Consider the following 26,953-nt stretch of genomic DNA (forward strand, 5'->3'; position numbering starts at 1 on the left):
CAGACACTTCAGATCCAAAAAAAGAAGAGAGTTGGGGTTGCATTAAAGCAAATAGATTGGGCCCCTGCACTCATCAAAATTTAGCTGGTTTGCAGCGCACACTTCGAAGTATGTAAGAGAAATTAAATGTTTATGTTATTGTTATCTACCCCCATATTACCTATTATATCGGCAATTTTTTTTTTGTTATTTTCTTTGCTTTAGCTACCGTGTAGCCTAAATGCCAACGGTAGCCTAATAAACATTGCGTGGGTCAAAAATAAAAACGGGCATGCATTGCAAACAATCAGTGGGCACACAATCCAAGTCATTTATTAGATACAGTACATTTAATTAGTCATGTATTTATGTTTTTTTTTTAAAAAGAAGCATCTCTTGGGGGCATTTATCCTACACACTGACAGTTAGCTAAAGCTAAGAAAATAAAGACATGACTTGCCGATATAAGTCATATAGGGTCAATAGAAACAATCCTAAAAGTTTTATTTCTCTTACCTGATACGAAGTGTGTGCTGCAAACGTGAGAATTTTCTGATGAGCGCCTCGGTCGAATCTATACGCTTCAATGCATCCACTTGGCTTTTCTTTTTCTTTAATATGAGTGTCTGCTGGCATACTGTGAAACTTCAATTTATGATTTTTCTCTGATTCTGGCACAAAAACACACTACATGACATTTTAACACTGAACTAGCAGAAATGAAAGCTTGGTTTCTTCAGTGTTTTGATCAGCATGGATATTCTTTTGATTCCAGGGATTGAAAAGAGGCATTTACGACAGTCACCGCTTATGTAATATTTAATGTCTGAGATGTTCCACAATTAAAATTTCAGTAATCATCTTTTCTGAGCAATTATTTAATTTATCTCCACTGACTTCCTTGTTAAGAATCAAACCCAGGTCTGTAATTAGAGCAGAGGTCGGAAAGACTCTTTTGACATGTGGTAATACCATAATTACCGTGCAATGACTTCAGGTCGGGATTATAATTATGAAAGTGACATTCAGGTAAAAGAGCATGAAGATTCCAAGTTACTTAAGCAGACTTATGTGAGCTACTGCAGCTGGCATGTGGTGCATACTCTCATTACACCAACACACACATGCAGAGACACACGAGCTTTGTTTAAAAATAGCCCAAACAAGAACCTTCCTCAGTGAGCGATAGCTAGGCTAAGCGTAGTCCCTATTGCCAAACTTTTTTCTTTAGAATGACCACAAATAACTAAAAGCTAATCATCTATTTTTCCCTTCCCCTTTTAACAAAAGATGGAAGCTTCTTCAGACCACTTCATGGAATTCCACCCCGTCCACGGGACCAACGTTCAACTGGACAACTGTGCCACCCAGGCCACACGGGTGGAGAGCTTTGCCAACGGGCTGTGCTTTAGCAAAGAGCCCTTAAAACCAGGAGAGATTTTCCTGGTGGAGATTGAGGACAAGGAACTCGGCTGGTGTGGCCACCTTCGGGTCGGCTTGACCGCCAGGGATCCCCAGAACTTGGGGGTCGTTCCTGAATACTCCATCCCGGACTTGATTGACCTGGGCAACAGCTGGGTGTTTGCCATCACGCGCAACCACAATAAGGTTACTGAGGAGGGGGAAGCGGGGGAACCACCTAGACTGGAACCTGCCGGGGGTCAGAGGCTTGGGGAACCAGAGGGGGACATCAGAAACAAACCTAAAACTTTTTTTACCGACTCTCATTTGCACATTGAAAACGTGCGGATTCCAAGAGACAAGCTAGTTGGTCGCAGCCGGCCCGGACGCTTTAGTCATATTTTAGATGACTTGTATAAAAGTAACACCTTGCCACCCACAGCCAGACGCAGTCGGATCGGAGTTTTGTATGTAGCGAAAGGTCCCGATCGCGGGGACATGCACATCGTCATCAATGGAGAGGACATGGGCCCTTCCGCCAAAGGCATCCCGACCATAGAGCCGCTTTATGCTGTCGTAGACGTATTTGCTGCGACCAAGTGTGTCCGAATTGTGCAGGTTTATTATGGATGTGAGTGTCAACCAGACTCATTTTTTCTTGATATTCACACTTTCTTAAACTCTCAATTTTTCAGTTTCTTCCCTACAGACACTCTGCAGGAAGTCCATCCAGAAGCACATAGTCCACAGGACAGCCATTGATTGGCTGGAGCTACCAGAGGCACTTAAACACTTTTGCAAGTACGAGTGAGAACGGGAAAACCGAAAAAGTACTAGACATTGAAGACTTTTTGGACTTAAGGGGGATGAACTAAACTGTGATAGTTTTTTATTCACATACATGTATGGGGTTCCATTAATGCCAAAACTCTGTCCAAGTCATCTGTGCATGCAGCGTGACTTGCTGTGAGCAAATAAGCGTTTTAGTCGGTGTAGATGTCATTTAACATGTGCACACAAACAACTAACATTGATGCTAGGAACAACAGTTGATATATTCACCTGTGAGCAACACACAGCACTAAGGAACACCACATGCCATTGTCTAACTACACATTGGCAGAATTTGGCCACTAATGGATCATTATTTTAAACATATACAGAAGTTTGGCACGAATGGGAACTAATATGCATGACGGTTAAGTTTTAAATATCCCTGACTTTCGCCACATATGCACCTTAGATCACTTAATCACATTTTTTTTATGTGCAAGGAGAGTCTCTACCAGTTTTTGGTGGGGTTTATTGTTAGAAAATACAATGAAAACAGTGTGAGTATATTTTATAAAGTTATGTGAGCTTTACTGGTGGCAAAGTATAATGGCCGTAATGGTTTAACTCCTATGCATAAGCGAGTTACAGCATTGTTAATACTGTATGGAAATTCCATACAGCTGTCCTGACAAATGTCTTTTTTATGAATAAAATATTACAATACAATAATCAGGTGGTGTTTTAAAGGTTTTATGTGTTTCTGAAAATTTAAAATTGAGTTTAAAGTAGTTTAAATATCAGGTCTTTACGGCGCCATTTTGTAATCTTTCAACAGAAATGTCAATGTAGAATTTCTATGGGTGTCTTTACAAATGTGCCATTTGATAAGTTATATCAGTGTCGTCAACTAGAAGTGTTTTAAATATTATGCGTGTTTCTGGAGGGTTAAATCCAAGTTTACATTAATTCAAATCTCCAGTCATTCCGGCGCCATTTTGAATTACGAGGATCGCCTGTCAGTGACCTGTTCCACTGAATTATGCCAGAGAAAACTGATAATTTTAAAATAAGAACAACAAATATTCTTTATCTGTCCGAGAGCGACGTAGACTTACTTTTTTCTTTTTTTGCCCTTATTTCAGCATCAATAGAAAACGGTTGGTGGTTAATCTGAGGAACAAAACAGATGCAAATTAGCAGCAACAGTTTGACTTCCAACAGCAATTTTTTAAACGCACTAACTTCTTTTAAATTCTATATCCCATGTTACTGCGCTATGTATGAGTTTAAATAGTTGTTAAAAATCATTTTCCTATACAGGTTAATGCCTTTTTTCATTTATGCTGCGCTCTTATTGTCCAACACTGCTCCTTTGCGTTCATTTTGTTAACTGCAGTGGGAGGAGATCTCGACGAATCTCGCGAGAAGAAACATAAATCCCGGAACACGGATTATAAACATTCACTTACACAATCAGGCACGTTATTTTATAATATCTTTTTTTCAGTCAATTCAATTGCACACAAAAAGCATGTCGTTCTGTCGTTTCTTTGGAGGGGAGACCTACAAAGATCATTTTAAACCAGGTGAGCCTTAATGTTTTATAACCTATCTGCATACCTGTCAACCTCCACGGTCCCATGCCCTTACAAATTGTATTTTCCCTTACAAAATACAAAATAATCTTACACCATATTTTTTTTCCAAACGTGTTTATTTCTGTAGTTTAACATGTTGTATTGTACATGTTTTTGTTAAGTCAAGTCAAGTCATTTGTTAATTAACATTTTGTTGTGAGATACTGAGTTGCTCAACATTAATGAGGTTTATTTTTAAAAAAGTTCAAAAATGAAGTAGCTTGGACGTTCACTGTAGAGGTAAAAATGCATGCAAATATAATTAAGTAGAATAATACATTTTCTTATTCAAATTACTAATTAATTTTCTGCATTAATTTATTGGTAATACACTGATTAAAGGGATACCCACAAACATGTCTTTTTTCATTTTCTGCTTTTATACTGTACTTCCTTTTCCCCCCAACTTCTTTATACAACATAATAATTCGTATTATAATGCATCAAAGCAAGTGAGCCGTTTAATGAGTTGCGCCGAAAAAGCCAGTTCAGAATGACTTACGGTGTTTTAATTCAGGTTCGGCCATTGCGACTTGATTGTGTCCAAAGAAAATTTCAAACTATGTTGTAATGTAAGCCTACTGCTCTGCTTTCGCTTTGTTCACGTGTGATCAGAATGATGCAATGGGAAATCCCCAGGCGGCAGACGCATGCGCACAGTAGCATCAAACCGCTCGCTTCGTTTGCAACGAAAAAAATGATACCGAGATAGAGGAAACCGCGGCAAACTCGTTTGTCTTCATTGATTTGCCGTTTCGTGATAGTCGGTGTATACCGGATGGTACCCATAATTGACAAATTTGCGTTTTTCCCTACAGATATACTTGTACGTCGTACACGTCTTAAAATGCATAATAAACGTACTTTGTACGGCAAAAAACGTACAGGTTGACAGGTATGTATCTGCAGTGTGAATAGTGAATGTTGTGTGAGTATAGATGCAGTCTAGTAATATAATAAGCTGGTAATCCGAATTATTGTTTTAAATCTAAATGTATACTTTTAACTTTGCATCATTGTTGTGTCCAAGAATTATCAACAATACTAAATTTTTTTTAGCATATTTTCGTCTTCTCCGCTCTCTCTCTCTGTCTCTCTGACTCTCTGTCTCTCTGTTTTAAAAATACAGTGACCTCTCGTTTATAGCGGGAATTTCGTGAAGTGGAAACCTTTTATTTGTTTACAATTATTGTTCAGTTAAACACAATGCACTGAAATCAAACAAAAAACATCTTCACAGGCCCAAGCATTCGTTTAACAAACAAAAGTACTGTAATCTGTACCCTGTAAATATTCACATTTTCTACCAATAACTTAGTCTCCTGGGTTCTGATCGGCCGATCAAAATGCAGAACACAATGCATGATGAATATCCTTTAAGCAGTGAGAAAGTGAAAGGTGAACTGTGTTATAGCGAGGGATTACTCTATAAATGATCTCCACAGGTATGTATGTGTGCTCCAATTGCAACCACCCACTCTTCTCAAGCCGGTCCAAATTTGCCCATTCTTCTCCGTGGCCCGCTTTTACTGAGACCATCAGAGACGACAGCGTGACCAAAATGATGGAGAGCCTCACGGCGTTCAAGGTCTATGAAGGTCGTCCACCGATGTCAAGGTCTGGTTCCGGAACCTCTGGTTTGTGTGCAGGTTTTGTGTGGCAAGTGCGGCAATGGCCTGGGACACGAGTTTGTGAACGACGGTCCAGAGGAGGGGATGTCCAGGTTTTGAATTTTCAGCCATTCGCTCAAGTTTGTCCCTAATAAAGGTTTGGAAAGTGTACACTAGACTCACTCCTGTCTGAGAGTTTTTTTGTTTACATTTTCTCTCTCTCTCTAGGAAAACAATAAAGAGAGAGCTTCATGACGGCCGTACCATCTGGACTGAGCGTGTGACGCGGCCTGGAGAAAGTCCCAAAGGGGACGTCCTGTCTGCTAATGTATCTCAGACCAGCATGAATGGGACATGTGCATATAATTCCGTAAAGGGACAGTGTGTATATTTAGTGCCAACCATTGGTATAAAAACATTGAGACACACTATGCACTAATTAGTTGTAATGTCATTTTTTAAATTTGTTTTTTTGTTTGTTTTTAAGCCATACTGGAGTACATTTGTAAAGTATAAAACGTCATTGGATTTTATTATAGGCAGAGTAACATTTATTTAACTGGTACAGAGTTTTATTGAAATGAGCAGAATTATTGTGCCGTCTTGGATCATTTATGCATTTAAAAAAAATATATTTTAAATTAGTTAAAATATTTAAATCGACAATGATTAATTAATTCAAGTTATAAAAATACTTAATTAATCTATGTTATTGAATCATCATATTACTTATAATTGATGATTATTTTAAATAATTATTTTAAGCTGAATACGACAATAATACCTAAAATATGCAAACGTATCTGTCATTTTTGGTTAAAATGTTTGTTTTTTTTCAATTATTTTACACGAAAAAAACATGCTAAAAGAACTTCCAGTATTATTCACTGTGTATACCTGCATGCATAAAGTTAATTAAATAAACGTTCAAAAAAGTGAATTCACTTGACTGTTGTTTACATTTTGACATCTAGAGGACGCTGCTCCTTTTCCTTCACTATAACTTGAGAATGATGGGTAAAAATGCGATACCTTTTTTTAAATCCCTGGTTTGCAATAAACTCCATCATACAAAAACGCTTTTAATTGTAGTGAAAGTGAAGCGAAATACTGAAATGTCACTTAGTGGCAGCAAATTACCTCATCACAAATTCCTCATAGGCCCTAATAATTATAAATTGTGAAACTGATCTCATATTTATCTTATTTCATGGATTATTTATCAAAATGTTTGCTCGTCAATTATACTAAATATTTTGTTAAATAAGAAAACAAATCAAGCTTTGTTTTAGCGTAGTATCCGGTCCTTAACGTAAAAAATGAAATACTAATGCCATCTAGTGGCAGCAAATCACCTCAACATTAATAAATCATTTTTTTTTTAGCCCTAATAACAATAAAATGTGATAATTATATAATAGTTTGCTCATATTGAGGATTGTTTCAACCTACTCATATGAAATATTTATTTTAACAAGAAAAAGAGCACATTTCTTTAATAGTTGCTCATACATGCCAACCTTTTGACATTAAAAAGCAGTAGATGTTATCGTGCCCTATACTTTTATGGGAGAAACTCAATCTGTTTTCAGAATATTAAAAAACTAACCCAGATATGCTTGTTTGAAACCAGAAGTGGCAAACCTTTACCCAAACGGAAATTAAATGCAATCTTTGGAGCGGTCTTCTCATGCACAAAGACTTCAAAGTAAAGCATCTGTAGACTAAAATACAAGTCTCGAGTCATGATCTTTTTTAGTGTTAACATTTTTAAAAGCGGTAGATTTTTAAAAAAGATAGCGGTAGGTGTTTTCAAGGAGTTCAAAGTTGTAGTCTAACGCGTAAAGCGTAGTGTTCTGTTACCTAATGTCAAATTTGAAATACTAATGTCACTTAGTGGTGGCGAATTGAGTCATCATAAAAAAATCAATGCCTCATTGTACCCAATAAATAGATTGTGAAGATTGAAAACAGTGAAAATGATAGATTTTTCTCATATTAAATACTTTTTTATGTCCTGCATTCTCCAGTTCACAGATCCTTTAACTGCCATGATAGTCAGGACACCACTTTCTGTGGTGTGTCTTGGGTACAGTACAAGCACTGCCTGGTGGCACCCATCCCTCTCCAGGCTGGTTTTTAGTTCAGGGTTTGCTCCCCCACATGAAACAGATATGACTGTTTTCGATGGCTGCCAGTAGCAGGAGAAGGCTCGTGATCTGACTCAGATACAGCAACTTCATCATCTGGTTGTTGTTGTTTTTTGGTGTAAAGCTTATTTTCTGCTTTAGATATGAACTAGACCTCACCATTGATGGGCAGCAGCTCGTGACAATACTAATACTCACCCCTAACCCTAATCATTCTCTAGTACTTCATTTTATAGTCCTGCTGCCAAGCTCTAGGGTTCGTACTTGGTTAAGGTTAGGGTTTACGTTCTAGGGTTAAGAGAATAAGGTTAGGGGTGATAATAGGGTTACGGTATAAGGTTTAGACTGACTTTTAACAATCCGAGAGCTACATTTTGTTACAATTTAGCGAAAGGGCCCCCAGTTTGATAAGCATTTTTAAATTACTTATCATGCTATTACTGTGTTCTTACTATGTTTTATTCTGTTATTACTAGTTTACTATTGAAAGTCGGGTTAAATAGACTCGGTCAACCACAAAAAAAGATTCCTTTGAGTAGAAAATCACAATGACCAAGCACTGGTAAGCTATTTTAAGAATAGGTCCGCAGGGATTGCAGCAGTCTTTAGGGGGCACCCTGGTGCCCGCGTTCACCACATCGGAGACCCCTGCTGGAGAACCATCTGAAGTTGATTCATTCCACTGGTGCTTTATTTTCTAAAATAATCCAGTTTTAACCATAAACGAATGAAAACAGACCAAACGTTCGGATTGCTTTTCAGTTGTTTACGTTTCCAGAAAAAAACGCCACCTGTTGCTTTTACAGCAAAAGGTGTTTTGTGGACTGGTGTCCTTTTTTTGATGAAATTGGAGATTTTATAGGACCTCGTCATTAAACAAAAAATGCTAAAAATGCAACTGTTTGGAAAACAGTTTTACCGCAGAATAGTTGGACAATCGGCGATCTTGCTTTAGTCGAAAAACTTCTTTTTCTTTCTGGTTGTGAGTGTTTAGGCCACGCCCATGCGGCGTTTACGTGCCCTATACTTACCCGGCCGGCCGCAGGACTCTGCCCTGCAGTTAAGGCGGCTAATGTGTGGCCTTGGCCCAACTCACGCAACCCAATGCTTGCTACGTTTTTTATATAATTCTGGAAATTACCACCTCGGGAGGTTTGTTTTTCTGATGACATCCCGGGTGTGAAAATCACCGGCGGCGGTCTATACTGCAAGAAAGTGTTATTTTCTCCTGAAGGCCAATTATGCTCCGGAGAAAATAATTTGATGTTACAAACCAGAAGGCGACCAAAAATAAGGCCTGGTTATGTGGATCTCGTCTGCTTATTCTATTATTTACTGCAGGGGTGTCAAACTCATTTCAGCTAAGGGGCCACATGGTACAAAAACGATTCTCTCTGGGCCAGACTAGTAAATTAATGGTATAAATATTGTATCATGGCTGGGGGGGTGTGGGTCTTTTTGGAGACTCACAATTATATCATGACTCAGGGATGTAATATGATAGGAGGGGTTTTCCCTCAATATTTTTTTTTTTCACTAAGATTTTATCACTTGTAGTGTATGTCAACTAAGCATTTGTAAAAAAAAATTGTAAATGGTCTGCATTTATGAAGATCTCCCAAAGCACTTTACAACTTGCTTCACACTTACCAATTCAAACACACTCACATACATCGATAGCAGCCATGCAAGGCAACTACCTGCTTATCGGAAGAATCAGTGTCTTGCCCAAGAACACTTCAACATACAGTACAACACGGAGAAGCTGGGAATTGAACCTGCGACCTCTTGATCCTAATATAAGCGTGTTCCCTAGGGTGGGCGGATTGATGCAAATATTGATATTATCGAAAGTGAAAGAGTACCATGGATCGTATCGATACCATCCTCTTGGATCATTTGAACTATCGCTATAATAATGTTGTCTGTGGGTCGTAAGATTATACATCCCAATTGTGTTTACACTTTAGCAAACCAACAATATGCATTTCCACTACAGATTATTTAACTTGGGAAACTCATGTAGACTGTAATGTGACAAAATAGCATATAAACAAGAAATGATAAATTATGGTTTAAAAGTCTTTCTGCTTTAAATTATTTTACTTGAATATTTACCTGAATACGGGAACTTCATCGTTAGATTCCTTTTGTAGAATTGAAAGAAGCTAGAGCTTATTTAAACCACTGCAAATTTAGACAAGACATCTGTGACTTTTATTTAAGTAAAATAACATCGTGGTGGGTTTTCTCAATGTTCTCTTGTTGAAAATGGTAGTCAGCAAATACAGCGATAGTCAGAGCTTTGCGAGTGGCGCAAATAAAACTATCTATCTATCTATCTACCCTGGTCATATCCCTCGAGGGGGTGACCGACAGCAAGACAAACACATACAAAAACAAAGAAAATAAACAAAGGGAAAAAGTAGCAAAACAGGGTCACTAAATGTGAGAGGATGTGGTAGTAAAGCGACTGAGTGGAAGAAACAGGAGATCGGAAGGGTGATGACTAAAAGGAATTAAAACAGTAGACATAAAATAGACATAAAACTGCAAGTCATTTTTTTGACTCGATGCAGCTTATTTTTCTCTTGTGCTTCTCTCAGCACCGTCTCGCAAAAAATGTTGAGGCAGGCCATATTTGACCCGTGGGCTATGAGTTTAACGCCTGTGATTTACTGAGAGTAAATTTGATTCTCAAGATTCATGGACTTTTTTGTACATCCTGTGCACAACAAGTTACCATATATGTTGACGAACTAAATTTTGAGCAAGCAATTGATAAAGTTACAGTTAACATTCAGGATCTATAACTTTTTGTTTCGGTATTTTTCTCCCACTTTGTGGCATTTGTGTCTCATGTTGGATACGGTGGCTAAGCACTTTAATAGCTTTGCACGAAATCCTGTTGTTTAGGAGCACATTTTTGAAAAGCAAGATGCTGCATGAGGGAACTCGTATTGCTCTTTGCCTGAGGACAAAACAGCAAATAGTTTAATAAGCCACAGTTTATGAATATTTCTGATACTGCAGTCACAAAGTTGTGCTTTGAGTTTTTTATGTGTACTGTTTGTGAATGATAAACTTCATTCCAGCGTTATATTTCTTATCTTTACTAGAAAAACGTTTTATAATTTCATGGCAGATGGCAGACCATTTAACTTGTATCCATCAAACTTTCCTTCTTTCGTTGTTTCCTTCCTTCCTTCCTCCCTTCCCTCTTTTTTTCTTTTCTTTCTCTCTCTCTCTTTCTTTCTTTTTCCCATCTTTCCATTCATTTCTTTCTTTCTTTCTTTTTCCCATCCTTCCCTTCTTTCTTTCTTTCTTTCTTTTCCCCATCCTTCATTCCCTTCCTTCTTTCCTTCTTTCCTTAATTTGATTTGCTTCTTCTGTTTTTTGTCATTGTTTCATGCTCACTTTTCCCTTTCTGACAATCTATCATCCTTTTCCTTCTTATCTTTGTTCTTTATTCTTAAATTTCCCTTTTTTCTACCTCTGCTTCCTACTTTTTCCTTTTTACCTCCTCTAGTCCTCATTTTCTTTCCTTCTTTCATTGTCCTTTTCTTCCCTCCTGTCATTCTCTGTTTCCTTCATTTCATCCATGTCAATTTCTGTCCTTTTTCCTTCCTTATTTTTCTCATTCTGTCTTTTTTGATTAATTGTTTCCACAAAAAAATGATTCAAATTATATTCCATTAATACAATTTTGAATTAAATCTAAAATCCCATCTGTATGTATGTTTAAAGATAATAAGAAAAAGAATACAATGAAAAACATTTTATAATTTTAAACTGCGCAATTTATTTTTAAAACAAAATTACAGACTCTTGTCCGGTTATGAAACCAACCTAATTTTTGGAAAGTTGTTTACACCAAAATTTTCAGTTTTGTGGCCAATGACCATTAGCATTAAGTAAATCCCCCCCCCCCCCCCCCCCTCACAAAAAAACCCAGTTTGTCGTTATATCTTTTATTATTTACTCCCTTTTTGGAATTGTCTAATCAGCTTGACTGTTTTGCACACGACACTAAAACGGACAACACCTGTTTGCATGAGCAGGTGTGCAAAGGTTAATGTGGGGGTGTGCGGTCAGATGGGGGGGGTCACAGGTGGCAAAAGCTGCCATCTTACTTGACCACCACCCCGTCCCAAAAAGTCTAGTTCAAGGTATTCCTAAACTTTTTTTTTCATTCAGGGACAGAATGTGTAGTGTTTCTTCCCACAATTATCCAAATAGGTTTCAATGTATCTCCACGCCGGGTGAATCGAGAAAAGTAGTCCCTGAGTTGACCCATTTGGCCTGTTTCCGCTAGAACTGTGACGTCTTTGATGGAACACAAAAGTTTCGAAAGGGCAAATCTCAAAACATGTGAGGCAGCTCTGTAACAGTCAGAGCCAGAAAAGAGGGTAGACCCAAACGCGTTACGTTTCACAACAAGCTTTATTGCGGAAGCGGAGAAGTCAGGCGCAGGAAAACGAACGCCAGAGATTCGGCGATCGCTGGGCAGGAGAAGCAGGATGTCCACGAGATCGGGGCGTGGTCGGAATGCTGAAACAAGTGGAGTAGGGCGATCGTAGCGTGGTCGATATGCAAAACCGGGTCAAGTAGCAAGGCTGGGAGATCGGAGCGTGGTCGATGAACAGAACAGGTCAAGTAGCTGGAGACAATTAGGAAGTCAGGGACAGACGAGCAGGATACAGGTGAGGACGGGACAGACGGGATCGATACCGGATACGGGATAACGGGGCTTGGATCAGGGATTGATACAAGTTACAGGATACTGGACAGACGGGATCGATAACGAGCAGGATACCGGACAGGGTACAGGATACGGGGCTTAGATCAGGGATCGATACAGGATACCGAACGGATGGGAGCCAGAGTCAAAATGCTTGCCTTGCAAGTGCGGAGGTTCGATGATGGATTGATGAGGAGTGAATGAGAGTACTGAGCTTAAATAGGAGGGGAACCAATCAGGAAATGAGCAGCAGCTGGAGCCAAACGAGCGGGCACGGGTGAGGGCAATGGGCAAATCATGACAGAAACGATTGTAGTACACAACAAATGCATACCGGTCATTTCTGCTTGGAAAAATTGAAACTTTGCACACCCTGTTGCTGGCGGCCTTGTGACTGTTTAATCGGAAATGTATGCTTTGACCTCCAAAAGCTGCATGGGAGAAGTTTACCTGCCGTTGTTACAGCGTGCATTCCTTGTTGACCTTCGCCGCCTTTATGTTTTTGGCTGCTTGTATTGCGGTTGGTATCATTTCGTTTGAATTGCTCTCCGTTAACGTCAGGTCGCTTTCCTGTTTTGTTTGCTCCCGGTTGCCTGCCCAGCGTGTGTTGTTTGGCTGTGTAGCCTGGCGTTAGCACCGGTTTTGCCCTGTTCCTCGGTTTGTTAATTCCTGGCCGGCTTCGTGTTTGCCGCCATAGCTGTTGCCTCTTTCCGTTGTTGGTTCTCATTTAGCCTGGCTGCTCACTGCGCGTTTTCTGGTCGGCCAGCCTTGCGTTTTCCGGCTGAGGCTGCAGCCGCCTCTCGCTGTTATTGGTGGCTCTCCGTGTTTTACCAGTTAGCCCCCTTTTGACTACTGCATCCACCTGTGACATAATTTATTGTCATTTTCAACAAAAATACCATAAACTCGCTGAAAACACTTGTAACCTCTTTGACTAAATGGCATGCTAGGGTGCCGATGTTTCCCTGATTACATCACAGCTCAGAATAACAGACATGCTGACTTCAAAATGATAGATTTTATGTCCTACTTTCTCCCCGGTATTTGGGAATACCTTTAAGTAAACTTTGAGAGCTTCCCTGCCTATTATTTTTTTTTCTGAGGGGCGTGGCAAGTGGGCGTGCAAACAGCAGCCAGTAAAGATGAGCCGATTGCTTCCCACAGAGGCTCCACAGCAGTGTTTCGAGCCAGACTCCCCCTTAAAAAAATTCTCCCCGAGGGAGACGCGCGTTCGCACGCATGGAGCGCACCTAAAGAATGGCGCGCGCTCTGACGCATGACGCGCAACTCGGGCACCGAGATGGAATGGTCTTCTTTCATCTACCAAAGGGTGCCTTTTAAAAACTTAAAAAAAGAAAAACGATGAAGACTCATGGGATGTAGTAAATGGAGAGCTGCGTTCAATTTGGGACACCTGAAGGTGCAGTCCAAGCTGTCGGTCTTCCTGACCATGCTCGTTCTCTTCGTGTACCTTTTCTACTGCCTTAACGGATTCTGCGAGTCCCTGCCCAGACCGGTTTACGAAAACAGAGAAACGGATCGAGAACCAGTTCGGGACAAGTTTTTGGATGCGGTGTATGCGGCAAGGAATCATGAAGATGGCAACAACAGCATCTCCGTGGCGAATAACTTTGGAAGCAAACGCTTTCCTCAGGCTATCATCATCGGGGTGAAGAAGGGAGGAACCAGGGCACTCCTGGAGTTCTTGCGCATCCATCCGGACGTGAGGGCGCTCGGGGCTGAACCTCACTTCTTCGATCGCTTCTACGACAAAGGGCTAGATTGGTACAGGTGAGAGCGGGTCCGAATTTTAATCCCGATGCAAGGGGAATGGGGCAAATTGAGTTAGAAGCCGATTTGATGCAAGGTTACATTCTTTTGAGACAGTTTTGATTTATTAATCTGTACGGCCACTGGTCAAAAGTTGAGTAAAATCAACATATATAACAACAGTTGAGAAATGAAAACACTAACCCAATTTGGGCCACAGGGGGAATCGATCCATAATCCGGATGGATACGTGGATAGATAGATTGATAGGATAAAAATATAGATGCATGCTGTAGATATATATATAAAGAATGAAAAAAAAGAAAGATGCTTAAGATGGATAGAAAGTGTATAAAAAACAGAAGAATAGAAAGAAAATAATAAACAAAGAAATAATGAAAAACAAGCGGTGGCAGAGCGGCTGAGTGGTTAGGGCGTCCACGGCACAGTTCTGAGGTCATGGGAAACCTTTCTGTGTGGAGTTTGCATGTTCTCCCCGTGCTCCCACATAAAAAAAAAACATGCATGTCAGGTTAGATGGCCGGTTCAATTTGTCCCTAGGTGAGAATGAGCGAGTGAGTTGTCTGCCCCTGTGTCCCCTTCTCACTGCCTGAAGATGGCTGGGATGGGCTCCAGCACCCCCGTGACCCTACGGAGAATAAGCGGTGCATATAATGGAAGGATGGATGGATAAAAAACAAGCTAAATTGACAAAGAGAAAGGAAAATAGATAGATGATGGATAGAAAGAATGGAAGAGTGGAAACAGAATTGAAAAGAACAGAGAAAAACGAAAAGTGAAAGAAATTATTAAATTAAGAAAGAAAAAAAGTAGAAAAAAATAAAGAAAGAAAGGGAAAAAAAGTGAGAAAAATCCGTCTTTTTTTAATTCTAAGGCGGTAAAAAGATATATATATATATATATATATAAACTTTTATATAAACTTTTTAACATCTGAACCAAAAACCTGGTTATTTGGTTGAAAACCAAAACAAAAAAATTGTGTTGCGTTGTATTCCCCCAAAAATATGTATAACAAACCAAAAGATAATTTTGTGCAAAACAACCCCACCCCCAAAATGTGTAAAAACCTCTGTTAAAAAAGTAAATTTGTTTGAAAAAACCTGCCCATAATTATGTTATATTCTGTAAAACAGTATAAAACATCTAACCCCCCAAAAAAGTTCGGATTTAAAAAAACAAAAACAAATTTTAGGTCACATTTCTCAACTCCTATAATCAGGTCATTTTTTTGTCCATTCTTTTGCACAAAAATCCTCACAGCAGCTAAATCATTCTACCGTTTAGTGATGCAATGTCTTTTCAGCAGGCCATAAAAAGCACTGCTGTAAAAATACTACTGCTGACCTATTGTAAAATACTTACATACTTGGATGATGGAAAAAGTACCCCGGAGACCAATAATGGATACCTAGCCTGGTGCTAACCTTGGGGACAGACTGGACTCTTGATGTCATCCCCATATGGGACATAAGATTAAAGCCTAAAACCTGAGTTTGTGTTATACAGGCAGCCCTAGTGGTGTAATAATACTCCATTCTTTAAATATAACGCAAATATTCTCAAATAACAAACAAAAAGACACGTACTCATAGATGAGTTTGTATTAAGACTTATGGGTTTAAAAATTTGTAATCTTATAACACAATTTGTGACGGCCTTTGAAGAATCTAACATTTTTTGGAGGCCATCTTACTTCTAAGGAAGGCCAAATGACCATTTTGCAAAGCGAGCTTGTCCCAGTGGTGCTTTTAGCACACAACAAATATCTTCCACAGCTGAGCCCTGTATGTGATTGTGAGTCCCATCATTTAGGCATCATATACATTTATTTCCACTGTTTCCTTCTTTAGCCACTCACTGTAGCCACTTGGCTGCCTGCTATGGCTTGCCTCTAGCCTCTAGTTATTGTTAGCTGCTCCGTGTGATTAAAGGTCTGTTTTTCCAATCTTTCCTGGTCTTTTTAGAAGATTCTCGCACTGGCCGCTAAAGTAAAACCTGCTCTAACCAACTCCCACTATTCTCCCTTTTCAGACAACCCAAGTGTATCCAGCTCGCTTGGTGTTTTTTTGTCCCTCGTGTTGGTTTAACACCAACTTTCATGTCCCTTCGCTAGCTTAAATGATCAAATAAAATAATTAATCCTTTTTTTGCGCAACAGAATATGGAACTGTTATCCGTAATGTGTTTTCTTCTGATCCAAATGCTTCAACTCTGTTTTAAGCTACAATGACTTCTAGTGGTGAATTATAACACACTATCACTTGAAGGTGTTGTACATGCAGAAATGATCTAGGACAGGGGTGTCAAACTCATTTTAACTCGGGGGCCAAACCATAGAACAAACATTCTCTCGGGGGGCGGACTAGTAGATTAGAGAGAAAGAAAAAAAGAGAGAAAGAGATAAGAAAAAGAGAGGGGGAGAAAAGTAGAGAGGGTGGGACAAAGAAATTGAGAATCGGAGGAAGAGAGAGAGAGAAAAGAGAGAGGGTGAGAAAGGATAAAGAGAGAGAAAAGAGAGCAAGAGAGAGAGAGCATGAGAAACAAAAGAGATAAAAAAAGAAATAGTAAGAAACGGGGAAAGAAAGACAGAGAAAAAACGAAATCCAAAGCAAAATAGAGAAAGAGAGAAGGAGAGAAAAAGAAGGAGAGGAAGAAAGAAGGGGAGAAAGAGAGAAGGAAAGTGCAAGAGAGAGAGAGAGATAGAAAGAAAAGAGAGAAAATGATAAAAGAGGGAGAGCAAAAGAAGGTAAAGAAACAATGAGAGAAAGAGACAGTGTAACAAAGAAAGAGAATAAGAGAGACAGAGAGAGTAAAAGAGAGAGAGTAAGAGAAAAAGGGAGGAAGTGAGAGAGAGTGAGAGAGGAATAAATACATAAATACAAGTACAGCGTTTGTGAGAGGCACGCGGCTTTGGCAACATCAAGTATACATATTTCAACCTGCAGCTCGTTTTTCTCTTGCGCTTCCCTCAGCGTTGTCTCGCAGGCTGGATTCAATCCCTTAATGGGCCTGATTCGGCCCGCGGGCCGCTTGTTTGACACCCTTGATCTAGGAACACAAATTGTACCCATGTATCCATTCAGGTTTAGGGATACAGTGTGTAAAATGTAGCACCATGTCAATAACTAACAGTATCAACCCAGCCTGTTTTATTATGTATTTATTTCTTCAAGAGTTAAAAAGGCAGAGGGCAAAATATGTGCACGCTATACTCCAACAAGCAATCAAGTCGATGTTTAATCCATGATGACATTTTCAGGCAATAATTGAGCCAAGCTGGAGCTGGCCATTTACCAGAGAGGAAAAGTGCAAAGATCCAACAATTTTTTTTGTCTCCTGTGAGAAACAAGTGAGGATTTTATTGAGGGATTCGGTTTCTGTTTGCGTACAGTGATATACGGAGGATGGTAACGCATGTGCGTACAATGTGTTTTCTGGCACGAATTTTACTATTTAATCTTTGGTCTGCTCGAAAATGACAGATATGCTTAGCAGACTCCCAGGATACGAGATCCCCGCATTATGATGTTTTTGTCAAAATCAGAACAGGAGGAGGACCCAGATGCATAACGTTTTCACACAAGCTTTTTTTTACGGGAATGGGGCAGTCATGCACGTTAACACAAACGCCAGTGATTAGGCGATCGCTGGGCGGAAAAAGTAAGAGAGATGTACGACGTGGAAAAACATGAAGCCAGAGGCCGACGAGATCGATACCAGATACACGAGCAGATACCGGACAGACGGGATCGATACCGACAGAACAGGACAGACAGGATTGACACCAGATACTGGAGACTGGAGTCAGATATCAGACAGGACGAGACAGACTGAATCGATACCGGATACTGGAGACCGGCGCAAGATATCGGACGGGACAAGAGAGACGGGATGGATACCAGAAACTGGAGACTGGAGTCCAATATCAGACAAGACGAGACAGACGGGATCGTTAGTGGATACTGGAGACTAGCACAAGACATCGGACAGGATGAGACAGTTGTGAGCGATACTGGATACCGGAGATTGTAGCAAGATATCATACAGGGAGAGACAGACGGGATCGATACTTGATACTCTAGACTGGAGTCAGATATCAGACCGGACGAGGCAGACGGGATCGATACCTGACAATGGAGACTGGAGTCAGATATCAAACAGGACGAGATAGACGGGATCGATACCGGACAGGATACACAAGCAGGATATCGGACAGAGTCAAAACACACGTCTTGCGGGTGCAGAGGTTCGTTGACGGACTGACAAGGAGTGAATGAGAGCACTGAGCTTAAATAGGAGGGAAAACAATCAGGCAACGAGCCGCAGCCGGCGCCAAACGGGCGGGGCCAAGAGAGGGCGATGGGCAACCGTGACTGTTTTCACTTTACAGTGTGCTTCGTAAAGACTTTCTTAGTCAACTCATGTTTATTTGTTTAGCCCTTAATCACAAGGATTTTCTAAGGGCTGTACAGAAAATACACAGGCAAACCGTATGAAGAGGCATTCGTAAGTAAAAGGTACTACTGTAACGGTAAATGATATCCGAATCAATATATAATAACTCTGTTTAATATAAACAAAAATATAAAACAGCAAGTCAAATTCGTCACACATGAATTGCGTTTGCCTAGTCCGATTTTAAACCTGATTAGGTACAACTATAGACATTTTAAAGGGACAGTGTGTAATATTCAGTGCCTCCTAGTAGTAAAAAAACATTGATTTGAATACTAGGCAAAAATACATGAACTATCATACAAATCTTAATTTGTGTGAAAAAAATCATAGGTCCAGAATTTTACATTTCTTTAACTCAGTGGAATCCCCACTTAGGTGTCCGCTATTGTGGCACTGTCCCTGATTTGCACCTGACAACACAGTGCCATCTGGTGGTCAAATACAACACGCAGGACATTTAATGTAAATTGGGTTGTATTTAATCTCCAAATTAAGCCCCCAAAATCATTTTTTTCTACCTATTGAAGGACTTATTTAAAAATAGGTCTTTATACCTACAATACACACACAAAAAGTCAATTTGAATTACCGTATTTTCTGCACTCTAAGGCGCACCGGGTATTAATTAATAAATTAATTAATTAAAAATTAATTAAATTATAGGGCGCACCCCCAAAAAATAGTTTTGGTCCCATATTTTCCATACATAAGGCGCACAGGATTATAAGACGCTACAATGGGAACGTCGACAAAACAGTCAGATAGTTCAGCCCAACTTATTACCCCCTTAACATTCCGAAAGCTTGCAAAGAAGCAAATACGTGTCTCAGAAATGTACGGAAACAGTGTCTGTACGATGTCACCAAACAAACATTTCTTAGTTTCCATTTCATTTTTTGCTGGCAACTGTGTGGACAGCAAAGTAAGAATTTTATTGTGCAGGGAAACGGGGTTCTTTACTGTGCATATGACAATAAACACTTTGAAGTGAATTTAGTTTAAAAATAGACTCATCACAGAAACATCAAGATCGTTCTAAAACAAGATACCGGGAAAATATAAAGCCGCATAGCTCACCTAAGTTCTCTTGCTCTTTGTTTCGCCCCTTTAGCCTATGCGAGCCTGTAAATAGAATAGAATAGAATAGAATAGAATATACCTGGACTACCAGTGATAAATGATAAAAAGGATCCGCCCCCTTTACCTCCGAATAACTTTAGCCAATAGTGACTGATTCAAATGATGATTGACACATTGGTTAGGAAATTAAACGCCGGTATTTAAATCCCAGCATACACCGCGGACTACTTTGCCTTCGGGGGAAAATCTAGTCGGCGGCTGATTGCCTTAGTTGCAAGACTTTGCGACTTGATATTGATCCATATATAAGGCGCACTGTATTATAGGGCGCATGGTCAGCTTTTTTAAAAAATAAAGGCTTTTAGGTGCGCCTTAAAGTGCGGAAAATGCGGTATTCGATGAACTAAATTACAAACATAAATCTGATCGCTATTGTAGGCGTAGAATGAGTGGTACGACACGCTACACTGTGTAAGGCTCTCAGGTGTCTATTTTATTAGGTACCAATCTTTTATCATTAATGATTTTTGGAATAAAAAGTGCAGTTTGGTCGGCGGTAATAAAATATATTTGTTTTATTGTACTTATTGGCTATGGATCCCAAAGATTGCAGTGATGCCAGAGCGAGAAGCAAAAATATGATAACCATGGAAAAGAAGCTTGCGATTACCAAGATATACTAAGAAGGAGGGAAACAAATTCCTCACTAAGTAGCATGGCTTTAGCCAATCCACGATGGGGACGATTATTAAAAATAAGTAGGCGGTTAAAGCAACAGAGTATTCTAAGGGCATTACAATTTTAGCGAGAGTGAGAATTAAAATACTCTTCGCTCCTTTGCATCCACACGCTACTCCATTCAACAAGTTCAGGTCACGTCACACCAAAGGTAGATAAAGTGTAATATTCCTTTACATGTGTATTTATTTATAATGTTATTTAATTCTATACACTTTTTGCACACAGTAGTACCACTTATGTCTTATATTCTTGTTTTGATGTTTTTATCTGTAGACTTGTGGCTTAGAATGCATTACCATAGGCTTCTATTCCCCGCTATACCTCAATTTCACATCCCCACCTCAGAATGGATTCACGCCGATCTCTAGAAGGTGTACTGTATAATAATGAAACAAAATTGTGAATTCAATTATAAAATACATTAAAGAATTGATGTTTACTGAGCTAACACAGCTTTCAAAAGCATGTGCCCTGGGGGTCGACCTTCATCACTGGTGTGGAGCCCTCGGGTGGACTGGTGTGACACGTATCACAGCGACAAAAAGGGAGAATAAGGATGTAATAAAGAAGAAAGCGGAACGAGATGAGAGGATGGATCGATACCAGCGTGTAACGACGTTGTCGGTGTGTGCACAAGGGTGCGTTTGTTTGGATTTCCCTACTTTACTCGCCTAATGCATTTTTGATGGGGGCGTCGAATAACGCGAGCGGTTCATTTGTTGCTCTCGCTTGAGTGCGTGCTTGTAAATCAGGCATCAACTTCTGGAAAAGCTTTCAAAAAATATATATATTTTTTCAGCATCTGGCTGTAAACATAAACGTAAAGGATGAAAAACAACATTTGGCTTTATTTTACAAGACCAACGTTTTTGTTTATAATAGATTAGAAATGTGACTCAAAGGAAATATTGTGGTATCACACCATTAAAATGACCCTAATTTGATATTAATAACATCACAAAAAAGTCACATATTTTAGAATGCTGCTCAATTTGTGCACATTTGGTGCCTAATGGTGATTGGTTCATGAGCTAAGTATCTTTTTTCAGTTGTATCTTGCTATCCAGATTGCAAACTAGATATTTAGCTATCAAACTAGGTTGCCATATATCTAGCTGTCCAGGCAGCTAACCAGTTACCCTGCTATGTAGCCGGCCAACCAGATATCAGCTATCAAGCTATCTAGCCACATATGTATCTATTAAGCCAGCTAGTCACATATTTATCTATTAGGATAGCTAGATATCAAGCTATCTAGCCACATATTTAGCTGGCTCGATAACTCGGAATATATCTAGCAATATACATGTATTTAACTAGCCATGTTTAGCTTTGAAGCTACCTTAAAAGATAGTTATCTAACAAACTAGCCACTTATTCTATCTATCTATCTATCTATCTATCTATCTATCTATCTATCTATCTATCTATCTATCTATCTATCTATCTATCTATCTATCTATCTATCTATCTATCTATCTATCTATCTATCTATCTATCTATCTATCTATCTATCTATCTATCTATCTATCTATCTATCTATCTATCTATCTATCAACATCTACCTTACCTTACCTTGTATTAAGGTGTCCAGCCAGCTGACCAAAAATCTTGCTATGAAACTACCTTACCATCAGGGTTGGGTAGGGTTACTTTAACTGGATTACTTTCAATTACTTTTAGATTACTCCAATACCAAATATGCTAATAAAAGACAAAATAAACTAAATATAAATAAAATTACTAAATTTGGTGCAGGCTTGGGGAGTAACGGAATACATGGAACGGCAAAAATGATGTTGGCAAGCTGTTTGGATTTATTTTCATTTTGTTTCTGTCGCATTTTATGTTAGTTTTGCCGGAGATCAAAGAGATCAAAGCCAGGAGAGAAAACTTACCACGTGTTGTGAGTCATAATTTTATTCATATTTAGTTTCTTTTGTGGGCGGCACGGCTGCGCAGTGGTTAGCGCGCGTGCGGCACAGTTCTGAGGTCGTGGGAACCTCCTGCGTGGGTTCAAATCCAGCTACCGGACTTACTGTACGGAGTTTGTATGTTCTCCCCGTGCTTGCGTGGGTTTCCTCCGGGCACTCCGGTTTCCTCCCACATTCCAAAGACATGTATTTCAGGTGAATTGGCCGGTCCAAATTGTCTCTAGGTGTGACTGAGCGAGTGAGTTGTCTGTCCCCGTGTGCCCTGCGATTGGCTGGCAACCAGTTCAGGGTGTCCCCTGCCCACTGCCCGGAGATGGCTGGGATGGGCTCCAGCCCCCCCGCGACCCTAATAAGGATAAGCGGTACAGCTGATGAGATGAGATTAGATGAGTTTCTTTTGTCTTTTATTAGCATGTTTGGTATTGGAGTAATCCAAAAGTAATTGAAAGTAATCCAGTTAAAATAACCCTACCCAACCCTGCTTACCATATATCTAGCTATCATTCTAGCTAGCCAGCTATCTAGAAATCTAGCCATTTGACCAAGTATCTTGCTATATAATTAGCTAACCAGATATCTAGCTATGTAACCAGCTAACATATATCTGGCTATCATGTTAGCTAACCAGGTACCTAGTTGTCCATCCAGCTAAGCAGATATTTTACTTTGCAGCCAGCTAACCAGATATCCAGCTATCAAGCAAAAAAGCCCGATATCCAGAGTACAGAGTATTTGTTGTGTATCTCATTACAAAGTTCTGGCTATAATTCATAAATATATCAATTAATTATAAAAACAGTAAATGTTTGCATACATCAGGTATAGTTGTAATGTGTCCGATAGCGAGTTCTTGAGTACCTCTTAATTACATTTATGGCGCGTGAGTTGTGAAGTACGCACAAATCAGCCATTTATTTCACAGGCAAAGGTTACGATTTCCAAATTAAACTGATTCATTCCCCAGGTTACAAAAACAGCTCATCGTCTGAATATTTCCTTACAACTCTTATTTAATGTCATAAATCTCCCTGTTCGATTTTGCGCCAGAAGCACAGCTAAGAAAATTTAGCACAAAAGTCAGATTTACGGTGATGCCGTCGACGTCGTAAATCCGCCGCCTCGGCCTCGCCAGATTTTAAATTCCCAGCTCAAAGGAAGTTTTAGCCTGTTGAGAAGTTGGCATCGTCTATCGCAAATATTGAACTTTAATCTGTCATTTTTACGACCACTTAGCATGAAACACCGGGATACTCGCTTTTACTGCGTCCCTTGAAAGCAGCAGAAATGGTTAAATGTAAAAAGACCTTTAAATGTTTATTTAACGACTTTTTGCTTCAGATCGTTTTCTAATCTGCTGACAGTACGCGTCAACACTGCAACAATTGAACCCGTTTAATAACAGGTCAGGCATCAACAAGGACAGCTAAGGGACATACATAAAGGGAGGGTTGACAGGGATTAGCCTTTCCCCCTTCACTTTCAAACAGGACCTTTTGGAGGATAAGTCGGTTATCTAAATAGACTCTGGAACAAATCTAAATGGGGTTCAAAATCGACCGATTCTGTACTGGGATTAATTTGATTTGAGTTTTTTCAATGTATGTTGTTTTGTTTAACAAAATAAGAAACTATCTTATAATGAAATTATCAAATTTTTGGCGGATTGCACAATAGGATCCAATTTTTTATTATTATTATTGTTAGCTTACAAACAACATAATTCTTATGGCAACCTGAAGAAGAAGAAAAAATTAATGTTTTTTAAGGAATAAACTATAAAATCATCCATTTTGGGATGTTGTTTTGTTCAATATAACTGCAGTTTAGATTTTCTTTTAAACTAAAAGACCAAATATGGCGTGTGATATTTTCATATATATTAAAACATATTAAAATAATGTACATGTTATTTTGAGTTATTAAAAAGGGAAACCAACAAACGAAACTCTTCCAACAGAAAAAAAATGGACCTCTCCATCAAGTGATCGATATCATGCTAATGCTTTGGCTAATTATTTGTCAATAGTTTGCTATCTTCGAACAATGAACAACAACTCCCGAGATTTGGTGTAATCTGACATTCATAAAAGGAGGTGATGCAAAATATCAGATATTGTGTAAATGAATTATGTTCTGAACATAATGATTTAGCTTTGTGAAACATGCTAACTTGCATAAAACATAGATGGCCGAGACACGCCTGATTAAAATTTAAGTCCTCTAATGGACTCCCCAGTAGAGGTTGCCCGAACTTTTTTTAACAAATGTGCCGCTCTTATATTGTACCTTTACCGATATTTGGTCAAGTCAAGTCATTTTTATTTGTATGGCCCTTTATTACAAGAAGTCTCAAAGGGCTTTACAGACTAGATTTACACCTTCCCCAGATCTGAAACCTACATGAGGGAAAGGAAAAATGTAAAAACTTCAACTTGAGTAAAATGAAGAAACATTGAGAAGGGGTAATCCCCTTTCCAGAATGACCAGGTTCCAGTGGATGTCGGAAGGGCATCAACATACAATACACAGACATAGTCAACATGAAATATAGGTGATAACAGAATGTCTAGTTGACGGCTTACTGCTCCAAAATCTTGAACGATGCAGCAAGTTTCAGATCAGGGTTCCGGGTTCAGGAACCTATGTCTTGAGAGTGATATATGGCTCTCATCATGAGTACATATGGCTCTGAAATAAAAGTCTGCTTTACCTTTGTTGTAGCGATTTTGATAATCTCATTTTGGAGTTTGACTGGTTAATAGCCACTGTAGCGTTGGTAATGCCATTTGTCCGGTACAGTATATAAATGGGACAATTTACAGAAAAGGTGTCACAGCAACAAACTATGTTTCAGCTGTATGTCGCTTGGGAATCCTTTCTATGGAAGCTCATTCAATACTGTATTTTCACTTTCATGATGAAAAGCCACAAAACAAACTGTAAATGTAAATTCCCCCAAAACACCAGCCAAACACACAAAGCAATTTGATTGGGTGAGCGATAGGGGTGGGCGGAGCCATGCACACACTCCGTTTCTAACTAGCACGTCTGCATCGAAGGTAAATACGCCAGTATTCTCGTCTGCAGTATTTTGTGACATTTTTCCAAAAGAATTCTGCTTGCAACTTGTTTTGAAAACATTATTTGTAAAAGAATGAAGGTCAAAATGAGCCTCAACAATCTTAAGTAGTTGCGGAAGGGAGACAAGTTTAAAGTGGTATATTTGTTGATATGGGACACAGGCTCTGGCATTATCCTTATTTCATAAATTTGATCAAATCATTTAACGTCACACAGTGAAATAAAATGCCTTGAATACTTATATTTTGTATGGAGAGCCTGTTTGGCAGTTTTGCTGAAACTAGTCTTGAAATATATTGTATATTTTTTTATATATGAAAAAAATATTTTAAAAATGAATATATTTTGATATTATGGCTATTTAGGTTAAAAAGGTTCCCGGCCCTGTTCCAGATGATGCCGTACGATGGTAAACATTTTATGTTTCAATTATAATTATTTAGCTTTGTTAAACACACTGACTAGCATGAAAAATATCTGGCCAAAACATGCCTAATTAAAATTAAACTCCACTAAATAATTCACCAATAGAGGTTGCCAGAAAACTTTTTAATAGATGTTCCACTCATCTATTGGAAATTGAAAATGGTGTTATGCTAATGCTTTTGCTAATTATTTGGCTATTGTGTACAATATTCGAACTATCGAACAACCTGAACCCCCAAAAATACTTTAATTATTTGATTTTCTCTGACAGTCACAAAAGGAATTGGTACCCAAATCAGATATTGTTTAAAAGAAGTTATGTCTATTCATTTAGCTTTGTTAAACACGCTGACTAGGACGGAGGAAAAAAAAAGGTGGAAAAGACATGCCTGATTAGAATTACTCTCCGCTAATAAACTTACCAGTAGAGGGTGCCAGAATATTTTCCTCACATAACTCATATCGTAACTTGACAATCACGCAAATTTTATTGTTACTTTTCCTTTCCATCGAAAGTGTCTGTCTCTCCCACCGCACACGGCGCCCACAATATCAGACGCTATTATCCCTTTAAGCTAAGTACGCGGCATCTCCCGTATCAATTTAAAGCAGACCCGTAGCGTGCCAGGCCAACACAAATCACGCGAAGGGAAGCTGGAAAGTATCACTTAAACGTTGATCCCCCCTTCCCTTTCAAAGTGCTGTCTGCTTCTTTGAGCTTTTTGGCCCCCGTGCTTAGCTGCTAACCAACTAAAACACATGGACATTCTTAAAGGAAGCATTTGGCAAATTGTTTTAGAACAGACGCTTATATGTGGAAAAGGCTCGGATTTGCCATCAACTGAAAGTGATTCTGCGGTTTTCACGACGGGTGGGTCTTGATTTTTGGTGGGCGTGTAAATTCCGGGCAAATACACAGCTATATGTTTATCATTTGGTTCTAACTAACTCATTCAGTGCCAGAAATACGTTTTCAGAAGCATGGTCCCCGAGTGCCATAACGTAAAAATCACTATTAGATGGCATGAGTGGCTTCGATCAGATCTTTGTGAACACATCGAGGAAGCCACCACTTCCTAGTTTTGCTTCCTGTATCCAGCGATTGAAGTGTGTTATGTGGCCCTGTACGGTAAGTATAGGCGCAGTG

At 39.2% G+C, this 26,953-nt stretch overlaps 3 protein-coding genes across 3 annotated transcripts in view; all 3 read left to right on the forward strand.

Moving 5' to 3' along the window:
- Positions 1-1,269: 1,269 nt before the first annotated feature.
- neurl2 (neuralized E3 ubiquitin protein ligase 2) lies at positions 1,270-2,191 on the forward strand. The gene is made up of 2 exons (XM_088323908.1): positions 1,270-2,011; positions 2,076-2,191. The coding sequence occupies exons 1-2, from the start codon at positions 1,270-1,272 to the stop codon at positions 2,189-2,191; spliced, it is 858 nt and encodes a 285-aa protein (XP_088180034.1).
- A 1,382-nt stretch (positions 2,192-3,573) lies between these two features.
- msrb1b (methionine sulfoxide reductase B1b) lies at positions 3,574-6,345 on the forward strand. Its single transcript, XM_088323580.1, has 4 exons — positions 3,574-3,740; positions 5,237-5,379; positions 5,441-5,558; positions 5,630-6,345. The coding sequence occupies exons 1-4, from the start codon at positions 3,686-3,688 to the stop codon at positions 5,638-5,640; spliced, it is 327 nt and encodes a 108-aa protein (XP_088179706.1). The 5' UTR covers positions 3,574-3,685; the 3' UTR covers positions 5,641-6,345.
- Positions 6,346-13,481: 7,136 nt separating this feature from the next.
- LOC148347385 (heparan sulfate glucosamine 3-O-sulfotransferase 6) overlaps positions 13,482-26,953 on the forward strand; it is a 32,101-nt gene continuing 18,629 nt past the window's right edge. Inside the window, exon 1 of the mRNA XM_088323191.1 lies at positions 13,482-14,083. Within this exon, the coding sequence (XP_088179317.1) occupies positions 13,665-14,083 (419 nt within the window). The 5' untranslated portion in view covers positions 13,482-13,664. The remainder of the gene's footprint in view (positions 14,084-26,953) is intronic.

The sequence above is a fragment of the Urocampus carinirostris genome, chromosome 19 (genome assembly GCF_059441175.1).
Source record: "Urocampus carinirostris isolate Australia breed hairy pipefish chromosome 19, RoL_Ucar_1.0, whole genome shotgun sequence".
NCBI classification, from domain to species: Eukaryota; Metazoa; Chordata; class Actinopteri; order Syngnathiformes; family Syngnathidae; genus Urocampus; species Urocampus carinirostris.